This window comes from Vigna unguiculata, chromosome 4 (genome assembly GCF_004118075.2).
Source record: "Vigna unguiculata cultivar IT97K-499-35 chromosome 4, ASM411807v1, whole genome shotgun sequence".
Taxonomy (NCBI): domain Eukaryota; kingdom Viridiplantae; phylum Streptophyta; class Magnoliopsida; order Fabales; family Fabaceae; genus Vigna; species Vigna unguiculata.
The window spans coordinates 12,862,730-12,875,609 of record NC_040282.1 but is presented as its reverse complement, the minus strand read 5'-3'; the positions used below and the strand labels follow the sequence as shown (position 1 = coordinate 12,875,609).

Below are 12,880 nucleotides of genomic sequence, written 5' to 3'. Positions count from 1 at the left end.
TCCATTTGAACAACCTTTATTATTATAAAATCACTACAACTTTTTTGGTGTCACCAAGATATGGGAAGCAAATAAGGTGCCAAAATAGTTTGCTTAGACAAAGCCTGCAACTTTAAATGGCAATCACTAACTACTTAAATGGGAAACACAGTAATTGATTGTCCACAACAAGTTTACACGGACATATGGCAATTTCATTTGCACTTTCTTTTCACCAATCTTTCTTACAGAAAATCACTACAAATTTTTTGGTCTCACCAAGATATAGTAACCACATAAAGTTCCAAAATCATTTGCTTAGACTAAGCCTGCAACTTTAAATGGCAATCATTAACTACTTAGATGGCAAACGCGGTAAAGGGTTTTGCGCAACAAGTTTTCACGGACAGGTGGCCACTTCATTTGCATTTTCTTTTCACCAATCTTTCTTATAAAAAATCACAACTTTTTTTGTGTCACCAAGATATGGAAAGCACATAAAGTTCCAAAATCATTTGCTTAGACCAACGATGAAGGATTGACCCCAACCAAGGATGGAGGCACATGCTTAAGAAGACTAAGCATGTTTAGAAAGGAAGTTCACTAATCCTTCATCCCTTTCATTTGTGTTTGTTATTTTTGATTCCCTAAGTTGAGTTAGTTGAATCAACTTTAGTTGACTTGTTGACCTTTGACTAGGTTTGACTTGTTGACTATAGTTGACTTGACTTAAGCCAACATGCTAATCTATGTTTATTTGCTTTGTAGGTTAATTAGGAGTAAGAAAGCAATGCTAGGTGGCGCATGGTGATTGGGGAGCATAAATGATGTGGAGGAGAGAGTAAAGCAAAGGCATAAAGCATAAAGTAAAAGGCATAAAACAAGTGTTCCTATGTACCTTTGGTCTCCTTTGTTTTTAGCACACTTTGGTCACTTTTTGGAGACATATGAGACACATTCTTTGTCTCCTTTTGTGCTAGAACGAAATTAGCCTTGCACACACCATAGTTGGCTCTTTTGTCTCTCATTTTTGTAACCTTATTTGACCTAGTTTCTAGAAGCTAGGGTTAGGTTTTTGTAGAGATATCCTTAGGTATCTTTTATTTGCTTAGAGGCCCCTAAACTCTTCTATATAAGGGGTGCTCCTAGACATGTAAAAGGGTTGAACATTTTGAAGTAAAAACACTCTTGTGTCTCAACCATTTGTGAGAGTTTCCTCCCTAGGGAGTGAATACTTTTAAGCCTTATCTTGCATAGCAAGTGGCGGCACACATCCACTCATCTTCAAGGTTGGCGTGCTTCTCACATTCTTACCATTTCTTTTCTTTCCATTTTGTGTTTTCTTCTTCCTTTAATTGTTCTTGGTTTTCTATGGTTTATGTGCTTTCCATTTTCTTTTTGTTTTGAATCAATCCATCATCTTCTTCTCTTGAGTTTTATGAAAGGAACCTTCACATCTAGATAGCTTGCTATCTTAATGTCCAGTGGGGATTTCACTTAGTTTTCTTAATCAACTCACACCATATTCAATAATCTTAAAAAGGAACAAGATAATCCTTCATCAACTAAGCCTGCAGCTTTAAATGGCAATCACTAACTACTTAGATGGCAAACACGATAAAGGGTTTTGCACAACAAGTTTTCATGACCAGGTGGCAACTTCATTTGCATTTTCTTTTCACCAATCTTTTGCTATAAAAAATCACTACAAATTTTTTGGTCTCACCAAGATATGGTAAGCACATAAAGTTCCAAAGTCATTTTCTTAGACTAAGCCTGCAACTTTAAATGACAATCACTAACTACTTAGATGGCAAATGTGGTAAAGGGTTTTGCACAACAAGTTTTCACGGATAGGTGGCAACTTCATTTGCATTTTCTTTTCACCAATCTTTCTTATAAAAAATCACTACAACTTTTTTGGTGTCACCAAGATATGGCAAGCACAAAAAGTTCCAAAATCATTTGCTTAGACTAAGCTTGCAACTTTAAATGACAATCACTAACTACTTAGATGGCAAACACAGTAAAGGGTTTTGCACAACAAGTTTTCATGGACAGGTGGCAACTTCATTTGCATTTTCTTTTCACCAATCTTTCTTATAAAAAATCACTACAACTTTTTTGGTGTCACCAAGATATGTCAAGCACATAAAGTTCCAAAATCATTTGCTTAGACTAAGCCTGCAACTTTAAATGACAATCATTAACTACTTAAATGGCAAACACGGTAAAGGGTTTTGCACAACAAGTTTTCATGGACAGGTGGCAACTTCATTTGCATTTTCTTTTCACCAATCTTTCTTATAAAAAGTCACTATAACGTTTTTGGTGTTACCAAGATATGGCAAGCACATAAAGTTCCAAAATCATTTCCTTAGACTAAGCCTGCAACTTTAAATGGCAATCACTAACTACATAAATGGAAACACAGTAAAGGATTGTGCACAACAAGTTTACATGGACACGTGGCAAATGAATTTGCATTTTCTTTTCACCAATCTTTCTTAGTCAAAAATCACTACAACTTTTTTGGTGTCACCAAGATATGGGAAGCATATAAGGTGCCAAAATAGTTTTCTTATACTAAGCCTACAACTTTAAATGGCAATCACTAACAACTTAAATGGCAAGCACAATAAAGGATTATGCAGAACAAGTTTACACGGACATGTGGCATTTTTTTTCACCAATCTTTCTTATAGACATGTTCTTGTAGATCAACCGCGAGTTTTAAGCCATCCTTGTCTGTGAAGTGTACCTTCTTAGCAAAACCACGACCAAAGGCTTTAAAAGCTTCTCTGACAATTACATAACCAAACTCTTCTGGTGAGGCAACTACATCAAAAATAATTTGCACAAGATTTCAAAATCAACCCAAAAATCAGTGCATGTAATAAAAAATCATGTAATAACTACAAAAACAAAGGAACTAAATTCAAAATTACCAAATTCTTATTGAAACTTTGACTTATGACAAAATCACCCATTTTCACATTCATCCAATGCAAAACACGTGGGAATTTGGTTAACAAACATCAACCTTTTAGGACCACATAAGCAGATGCTCATAAGCCCATAAATACAAAACATATGAATGAAGAAGATTTGTCGATCGACAACAAATATTACAACATCATTCAAGTAAAGTAAACACAAAATCAAAAATTCATACCTGTAGCAAATATACACATCCATCTATATGGAAGTGTCGTTTAGTTTCACCTCTCTTAAACAAGAAAGAAGCATGACATATGCTCCCAACCAAGTATTCATACACAACAACACCCCAATTCAAATTTCCAAGACCTTCAATATCATCTACAAGCTTAAACAGAATTGGAAAAACCCTACCACTACGATTTGGCAATAAAAATTCACAAATGCCCAACAATATATAAACTCTACAAAAGTCAGGTACAAAAATTTCCTTCCTATTTCGCATAAGGAAGTTATACAACGTGCTTAAGTCGACGTTCTTAGTTTGAAACATTTTCCTACAATTACTCTCCACTTCGATTTCGTTTAAATTGAATTTTGGACCAACCACCCTAAGCCTAAGACCTAGACAAACATCCAATAAAGTAAATCCAACTGATAAAGATCTAATTTGAAAACATCCACTCTCTTCATCCCGCTTAGAACATAATTTACTAAGAAGGTTTCTAGACAATTTCATAGACTCCATCAACATTGTTAACCATCCGAAACAGAATCCTTGAATAAATAACTTCTACTCTACTATTAACTGATTGTTAATAGATGCAACATATTTTGTTCCACAAGAATGCCTCAAATGTATCTGCAAAGAAAATTAAACAGCTAAACAAATGGGACTTATTAAAATGTCATACACAAATCAAATGTATGATAACACTACATACCTTATTTTCAATGGAGCTATTACCTTGTTCCATATCCATAATTAGTAGAGATATCAACAAACACTCACCAACGACCTAAAAACTAAAAATTACCACACAAAAAATCAATCATAAAAACCAAAAAAGCACATCACCAAAACGGATAAAACATACAACACCACATGATCAAATAAAGTAATCAAACTCATAAAACAAGGACCAAAGTATTAAACAACAAATTGTAACTGTTTATGTGGCAAACGCAGTGCAACTTTTAGCATTCAAATAATATAAATCTCAATGATTTCTTTATAAAAAATATGAAAAACTTTAAATTACATATACATAATAAATTTCAAACACCTACCTCATGATACTCCAAAGGTCTCTTCCTAATACTCCAAAGCACAATTCTTTCACAAAATATGACGTGGTGCACAATTCTAAAATTTGTAAATCAACATTAAAAACAGAACCAAGTTTAAACAAATAATTAGCACATTAGAATGTGCTTGGAAATAGATTTCCAATCTAAATTCTTAAATGGTGTTAACTAGGTGCATGTTATTCACCATTGACACTAGTAGCATGCAAATAATATAAACCTTCCAACTAATACAATTCATTCAACAAGTGTGTAAGACTAAGCCATCCAATCATACTTTCATCAAACACCACAACACAACAAACCATTTCAAAACAAATAGGGGATTCACAAATTAAAGGAGCTAGTTTCAAATGACACTTACAAGAATAAAATTGAAATTCCAAAAAATAAGTGGGCCTCAACCACTTATGGGACGACACCATCGCCAGCCCAAGGCCTGATAACGTTCTCAGTAAGCTCCGTAAACACCACACCTTCAATTTTCGACCTAGCTCCGACAATGGTACAAAGTTGTCACACATATCACAAGGACCACGTCAGTTTCCGATCAAAACCCTAAACCCCAAAAATGCATTTGAATCCAAAAAGTTATGGTTTCCAATTGAAAAACCTAACCTGCAAATTCAATGCTTTCCGTCAATCACCGTCGGGAACGTTCTACTGCAATCTCGTTTTCGTGAACCACCGTGGGGAAGAAAGGGTTTCGTGCAGGTGGGATTGAAGAAATTGAATCTGCACCGAAAAGGAGAGTTTTGATAAACCAGCAATGTTTTGAATCCAGCGCGAGAGCAACTTTTGTGAAAGAGAACCCCGTTTCGTGAACCACCTCCTTTTCCTTCACATTTCTCTCTCACATGTACAGTGAAATATTTTGTAACTTAAAAAATTCATTTAATTAAAGTCACGTCAGTTTGTCAAAAAGTTTGTCACATTTTCTTTGTCACACGATCGTTTTCCTATCCTGATATGATCTATAAAGCTTTTTGTTCCTTCTTTTCATGTTGATTTCCTTTCTTTCTTTTGCTATATCTTCTCTTAATTGTGTCTTTCTTTATTCTTAAATGAAGATGATTGTTGTAGCATGGAGACATTTAATGGTAGATGATCATCTTTGCGTTCAGCATAAAAAGGAAATTACTGATATAATTCTTTAAGAAAATCATTAGAATTTCTTCTTTGAGATTCTTTATGTGAGATATCTTTTGTTGAAACTTTCGATCTTTTGTATCCATCTCAATATCAGAGAGTTCTTCATATAATGTGTATTTCCATTTTCTGAAATATTAATTCCTTATGTTAGTAAGATATTTATTTTGAAAAACTTAAAGATCCTTTCGATTATTATAAGTAGATGTTTTAGTGAAGGTTTCAACAAAATTTCTCTTCGTAAATTCCCATGTTATGTTATATATCTTAAGAGACATGCGCGTCATGCGAAAGGGCAGTGTAAATTTTGCATGCATCTAACCAACTTTTTTTTTTCTCTGAACTGTGGCTTTTTGAAAGATATTAAGTATGTGAATTTAGATAGATTGGACAACAAATGAAAACTCTGGATTCTAAATTAACTAATTCGATACTTAAAAGAGATTCAAGATGTAAATAAATTCAATTAGGTTAGGAGAATGGTTCAGATGGAAAATAGCCTTATCACATATAACAATTATCTGTATTTGGTTTTTCATATATAATTTTTTTTCTTTTGCTGACAATAAAACTGCAACCAAGCCTACCGTGTGAAAACCACATTAGCTGGTTTCTGGGAAGAATAGATGAAAAGTACAATAGCCTATCCCTACATTCGTAACATTATACAGTAATATAACTTTTGTGACTTCTAACATTTTCAAACATTTTTTTAAGTAAACTACAATCAGATGACTTGACGTACAAAATTAATAGAACTATATACACAATTGAATTAGATATTGTGATTCAAGTTTCCATTTACAGAAGTTGTCGTTCCAACACTCAAATATAAGGATCAGTGCAACTACAGTAAGGTGAAACAAAAATTTGAGCAATGATGCTTCCTTACTTACCCAGGGAATGAAGCACAGCCGTAACCTTTTAAATCCAGAATTCTTGCATCATTGTTCATTGAGCTGTGATTCAAATATATGATTGTAATTGACCTACGAAATCCATCATATTATTCAGAAATTTCCTGGTCCTATGCATCATGGTTTTCCAAAATCAAACTTCAAGAAGTCTAATCTACATTCACATTTAGACCAAAGCTGAGGACGGTAAACTACACATTCCCTTAATTCAGGGGCTTTCTAATAGGGTCTACATCAAGAACATGTATTTTTACTGACCTGGTTCACCAAATCCATATATTTGTACAGTACAGACGTCCAGTTCCTACAAAGTATGTGACAAAAATTAGGGAACTGCGCTGCAGAAATCTTCAAATTCATTTTGGATAAATTGCCCCATGAGCAGTTATAGGACACTAAAATAATAAGAAAAATGAAAAAAGTTTCTCTATAAACTAAAACTAGCTTATGCTTAAGTTAACATTTTCTTTATATAGAAGCTAAGATATGATAACATCCAGAATAAATTATGTATAGCTAATTTTAGTTTATGGAAAAGCTTTTTATTTTTCCTTGTTTTCTTCTATTAATGTTTACAGAAAAGTTCATTCAAACAAGCCCTAAGAGCATGATTATGCTGTTTAAAACCAGAGTCTAACCTTTCATTTTAATAAAGGTGCATAGGGAGCAGGGCAGGGAGATATACTGTCATCTGGAAGCTGGTTTATGAAATCAGTTGCTGCATCCAAGCAGGCATGCAGCATTTTTTTTTCCAGCCTAACAAATTGGGTAGCAACTCGCTTCTTTGGATTCAAATTAACATCCGCCAGCTAATGAAATACATAAATTGTTAGTGAAAAAGTTGACAAGTCTTACATTATATGACAACTTCTAATGATAGAAACATTACCATAGATTCATCTTCAGCCAATGTTGTAGGGTACCCAGCGAGCCGAGTCTTGAAATAATCTGCCAGCTGGTCCAACACAGCCCGTTCCATACAAGGGCTTACCTAAAATATACAGATAGAATCAACGTTTTACATCAGAAGAGTTACTCTTTCCATTTAATTAACTAAGATAGAATCAACTTTTTACATAAGAAGAGTTACTCTTTCCATTTAATTAACTAAGGATAATTTTGTTTCCAAAAGGGAAATAAAATCACGTTCTAACTAATAACAGCACTTCCAAGAACAAACCCTCATGTAATGAAATATCAATGTATGAAAGACCAAATGGATTAGACAAATACTGGACTGTGACCATGACATTCTTAAAATTCTTCAAATTCAAACAAGCAAAGGATGAAACAAACATACAGGACAAACTGGACTGTGACCATGACATTCTTAAAATTCTTTAAATTCAAACAAACAAAGGATGAAACAAACTTACAGGACAAACTGGACCTTGGGAGGAGATGACAGATTGCATCTCAGAAGGATCTGAAACATAGCCCAAACGCAGATAAGGAAGCATATCTAAGAGAGCTTCCCTTTCCTTCCCACAATATACCTAAAGGTTGAAAAAAGGAATTAATGATAAAATACACGAAATACCTAAAGGTTATTCTCTAAATAACCTTAAACACTAGTAGGTTCAGTATCAATACACGAAAAACTTGAACTGATGACTTTCCATTTCTTTGAGCCACCATTCTTTTATCTTGATATTGTGGATCTTCAGTATTTAAAGCTGCCTGGGACAGTTGTATCAACAACAAGGTTAAATTTGAATTTAAACAGAATACTGGAAAAAACAAAAGTAAAAGTCCAACTCATACCTCAACTATTAGACGATCATTGGAATTATTCTCATCAACAAAACCATAGTTTATTAGTAACTTTGAATTAGGTTGTGGGCCACACCTGAAAATGACCAACTGCAAATCTTATAACCTAGTTCCTACACAGAACAAAAAGTCCTCAAACAATGTGCTTTTTCCAATTATATGCAATAAAATGAATTAATATACCAGACGACAATCGGGTCCCCAGCTTTATATGGGCGATCAACTGCAAGCTCAACAGCACCATCAACAGCAGTTAACAATGCCTTGCAGTTGCTTTGGTAGGACAATAAAGGAGGTCCCAGGGGAACTAAAGCAAATCTCCGAGCTAAACTAACTTTCTGATTTTGAAAAGGATAAGCAGTCAATTTGTGTCAGTTGCAGAAAGAAGGGAATCTTGTTGTCCAGACAGAAGAAGAGCACTGATCTCCCAGCACACAATAAATGGCAGAAGCAAAACACAGTCTATCAATGTGAATATTCACAAAAAAGGGGTAAAATATAGTTTTGGTCCCTCTAAAATATGTAATGTTCATTTTCGTTGCCTCGATGAGGTCCCTCTAAACCCCCTTTTAACTGCAACCCTACTAAACAACTTAGAAAGGGACTAAAATGAAATTTACAGATTTTAGAGAGTACTAAAAAATATTTTACCGAAAAAAAATAAACAATGAGAAATCTAGCAAGAAATATCAAAGTAAGAACCAAATTTAATGACAACAACAGCTATCCGAGGACTGCAAGAAAATTACTGCAGTGTGCAAAAGTAAGAATTTAGATCTATAATAATATCCATGCACAATGAAACTCACATTCAATAGTAACAATACTAATAGTATATTTTTCTTTTAAAATTATCATTCCATCTAACAAATCCAACAATCAATTAAAATATATAAACAAATTAAATCAAATAAGTAAAACTTTGTTGCCTGAACTTTAATTGTACCATAGAAGATTACATCATTTCAGATTTAGGTAATTTGACTCCATGAACAAATGTAACACTCACGGAGTTAAATAAAAATAGACTTAAAAGATTTATCAGCTACTATTTAATTTGGTGTTTTTTATGCATATTTAACAACCTGTACAGATATGTAAGGATAACAAGGAAATTTAACCTGTAAATGCACCACACAAGACTGAATAGCAGCAAAGGCTTGTTTGAAAATCTCGAATGAAAAAGCCTCAGTGGGAATGTCATACGGATATTGCTGCAATATATTTACGCATATAATATAAGAACTAACTGCCAAAATGTAAATAGCTACTTCAGTAACTGAACTTGTTCTAGTGTACTTTTTATCACCTGAAACAGAGATCCTGCCATGAACCATACTGTGTCGAGTTCGTTATACTCTTTTCTTATTGCTTCTACCCTTTCAATAACTTCATCCTAAATCACAGACACCATAATTTAGCCTGGTTATATTTGAAAAATATCAAGCATTAAGATAACCTAATATTGCTGCTCATGAATACAATGGAGATGGAATAATAGTAACATCATTAATCAGTACAGAGGGGGACTAACCTTAATTGGACTTCCTAACAGGTAGTCCAGCTCAGATTTTGACCATAGAAGAGGTGATTCCACTGACAGCTGGCCCCTACCTCGTTGACGATCAAGCTCCCTGATGTATGGATACCAGAAAGACTTCTTCCCCTGTTTTTTCTCATACATCAAATATAATGCCAAGCACGCCAATTCGGACAATTTGTTTGTTGTCAATAGCTCAGCTGCAATAAGGATGAAAATCACAGGGAATAAATTCCAATTTTAAAATACTTAAACAATAAAATACACCCCCAAATCCATTGACACCTTGCTTTAATTACACCTGGACAACACTGACAGACAAATTAATAGCAAAAAGTAGTAAAAAGAACATAAACTGTCTTTTCCAATCAGCAAAAGAATTCAAGATTAGGTGTTTGCCAGATTCATTTCCATGACTATACATATTTTGTTGCCCAAAATGACCACACCTACTCCAAACAGTTTTTAATGTCCTGCTAACACAGAACGATTGATTACAATGCGTGTCATACTGCCAAAAAATATCTATCACTAACCTAATAAAATAATTTAAGCTTGTGAAATGTCCTCTATATCAATGAAGAACTTAACACCATATAAGACATGATATGACATGCTAAAATCAATCATTGGTCTTATCTTTGTTTGCTGAAAAATAGAATCTTGCTAATCAGTGCCCCTAAAACACTGCTAAATTATCTTATCACAACTAATAAAAAAAGAAAAGTTATTTCTTGCTCCCTACTGGTGACAACCATATTTAATTTAGCCTCTGTACGAAAAAGTTTCTCCATTTAGGCCTCTACATAGAATTGTTTTTAATTATGCCCTTGCCGTGTGTTACTAAAACCATCAATTGGAGAGTGACTTTTAACATAGTAAAGCTTAAATACTAAATTTAAACTGAGAGATTATACACGCGAACTATCAATAAATACTATAGTCTGTGTTCTTATAAGCGGAGTCATTTTCAATTTGATCTATATTTCTACATTTTCAATAACACCCAGTGGTAAGGATAAACACGTAGGAAGGAATCATCAACTTCATTTTTCTAAGATCCACAGTGTTCAAATTAAGAATGAGCGTAACCTATAAGAAGTAAGAACCAAAAATCCATCCATACTTCTTAGTATCTGATAATCAATTTCTCATCCAAAATCTACTAAATTTTGAAAATTCTTAAAAACCAAAAAAAAAAAAAACAGTTGGGTGACGTTTTCTCATTCTCTTCTTTTGGTTCATTCAAATGTTCTGTTCAAATAATTAAGGAACAAGCTTTCAAAAAGAAATACACTCAAGAGACAAACACTTTCACATAAGCTTCATAATGATTAAACAAAAAAAAAGAAAAACAGAGAATATAAAAATGTTTTTAATAGCAATAAACAAACAAGGCGTAGACGTTTTTCCATTTTCAAGATATTCTAATTTCCATCACTTGTTAGCAAATTAGCAAATAAAATTTTAAAAAGTCGAAATACAGGCAATCTGCATTGTATAGTAATGGGACTAGGCGCAAGACAAAGTCAAGACCATAGAATAAAAACATTGCACAATTACCAATAGTCTCGTTCCCCAATACCCTCTCCAGCGTAACAACCAAGGAATTAGGAACGGAGAATGCAACATCGCCAACCTGCAACGAGAGAAAGACAACCCCGAGCAAATCATCACAAAACCCCCCTTCAAAGAAAGACCAAATTACATCAACACCACTGTGGTTTTCCCAATATTCACACGATCCTCCTACCTTTCTATTCCTATGACAAACCCCTTAATGTTTGCAATACATTACAAGAACAATCCCTACTCACCAAGAAACGCATTATATTCTATGCCAAGGAGGTTACTCTAAAGATAAAATGAGTATGAATTTCGAAGAAACACGGGTGTCAATGTAATTTGTTCATGAAACAGTCACACGCGACAACAGCAATAATAATGATAATGAAATTATTTGAGTGGTGAATGAACCTGAAGATCTTGATTTGCTGCAACGTAATGTATAGGCTTATGGGGACCATTGTGGCAAGGTTTATCCTTCAGAACAACCTTGCACGGCGGGAGGCCGTGTTTGTGCATCCAAGATTTCAAGTCCTCCTCGTGCTTCTCTCCGTCGCCGGCGACTACAGGACCGCCGCCTGCAAGTAAGGTATCATGATTGGAGGCAGAGCAAAAGCTCCTCCTCCGGCGTTGGTTAAAACGGAGGTTTACGGCGAAAAAGGTGGATAGTGCCGGCGCAGGGGAATAGCGAATCGGAGGGGAGAAGAAGCACGTGTCGGAAACAAAGAGACGCGAGAGTTCCATGGGGTTAGGGTTTAACGAAATTGGGTTTCAGTTCTGGTGCAAGAAGAAGTGTTTGTAGAAGAGATTGGTTTAAAGAGATATTTGGAGTATTGTAAGTATGGTTCCTGTCAATGCAGTGGGAAAGATAAGACTATGAAAAGGAGATGAGAATTTGGTTTACAGGAAAACAGAAAATGGACAAAGGGACAGCTGTTGTTTTTCTAATAAAATTTAGAGTTTTAATTAAATATTTTTTATTTAATAAAATTTTAATATTTTACTTGCACTAAAAGATGAAAGAAAGAAAACATATGAAATAAATAAATAATTTAAAATTTATATAGTTCATGTAATAAAATTAAAATGTGTTACAGTTTAATAATTTAAAATAACTATCATAAGTGTTATTATATTTAAATACATGTAATTCATCTCGAGATAAGAATTTCAAGTGAGTCCTTAATTTTATAAATTACGATTATATAAAAACTAATTTTGTAAAATCTAATTTAAAGTGAAAATAAAAAATCAGTATAGAATTTTAGTACAAATATTTAGTATTTTTAAAGAACAATTTAAATAATTTGTTATGGAAGTTACCTAAATTTAAATAAATTACTTTATCATTAATAATTTAATATAATTTACTATTTTTAATTTAAAAAAAAAACTTAAACTCATTTAATAGTAATACTTAACAAATTACATCAATTTATAAAAAAATAGCTAATGTGTCATGAAATTAATGGATGTACATTGACTTATTAAGAATTATTCATGATTGATTACTAATGTTATTTAAATTGTTTGCATTAATTATTGTAACGATCGGGTTGTATCCTTTGGGTTGCATGTCTTTTGTATCTATAAATAGGGATTTTTCCTCTTGATAATAATACATAGAAAATCACATGGAAAAGTTGTTCTTCATTCTCCCTTTTTATTTTTTTTTTCTCTCTATTATTAACTTTATTTTATAACTTGT

General features: G+C 33.4%; 1 protein-coding gene and 1 long non-coding RNA gene across 6 annotated transcripts; both read right to left on the bottom strand.

The window, feature by feature from the left end:
- Nucleotides 1-2,445: 2,445 nt before the first annotated feature.
- Nucleotides 2,446-5,406, bottom strand: LOC114182594. Of its 3 annotated transcripts, none has more exons than XR_003604127.1 (4): nt 4,846-5,406; nt 4,592-4,717; nt 3,864-3,945; nt 2,446-3,781 (listed from the first exon to the last, which is right to left on the bottom strand). It is a non-coding gene; the product is annotated as an uncharacterized LOC114182594 (long non-coding RNA). The 3 variants fall into 3 exon arrangements; XR_003604128.1 differs by having other exon boundaries at nt 2,446-2,817; XR_003604126.1 differs by having other exon boundaries at nt 2,446-3,945.
- Nucleotides 5,407-5,893: 487 nt separating this feature from the next.
- On the bottom strand, nt 5,894-12,077 carry LOC114182460 (ribulose-1,5 bisphosphate carboxylase/oxygenase large subunit N-methyltransferase, chloroplastic). Of its 3 annotated transcripts, none has more exons than XM_028069332.1 (13): nt 11,584-12,077; nt 11,170-11,245; nt 9,601-9,806; nt 9,376-9,462; nt 9,188-9,280; nt 8,250-8,404; nt 8,058-8,142; nt 7,887-7,973; nt 7,670-7,789; nt 7,183-7,284; nt 6,932-7,102; nt 6,552-6,597; nt 5,894-6,447 (listed from the first exon to the last, which is right to left on the bottom strand). In XM_028069332.1, the coding sequence occupies exons 1-11, from the start codon at nt 11,914-11,916 to the stop codon at nt 6,935-6,937; spliced, it is 1,512 nt and encodes a 503-aa protein (XP_027925133.1). In that variant the 5' UTR covers nt 11,917-12,077; the 3' UTR covers nt 5,894-6,447; nt 6,552-6,597; nt 6,932-6,934. The 3 variants fall into 3 exon arrangements, with proteins under 3 accessions (XP_027925133.1, XP_027925132.1, XP_027925134.1); XM_028069331.1 differs by having other exon boundaries at nt 5,894-6,365; XM_028069333.1 differs by having other exon boundaries at nt 5,894-6,335.
- Between the last annotated feature and the right edge of the window lie 803 nt (nt 12,078-12,880).

What these genes read in the sequence shown, in the direction of transcription:
- LOC114182460 (XM_028069332.1), bottom strand. Translation starts at nt 11,916, where the DNA reads ATGGAACTCTCGCGTCTCTTTGTTTCCGACACGTGCTTCTTCTCCCCT. An exon ending in ATGATCGTCTAATAGTTGAG is followed by an intron (nt 7,974 to 8,057) that starts GTATGAGTTGGA and finishes CAACTGTCCCAG; the next exon opens with GCAGCTTTAAATACTGAAGA. An exon ending in CATCAGTTCAAGTTTTTCGT is followed by an intron (nt 7,790 to 7,886) that starts GTATTGATACTG and finishes TTCAACCTTTAG; the next exon opens with GTATATTGTGGGAAGGAAAG.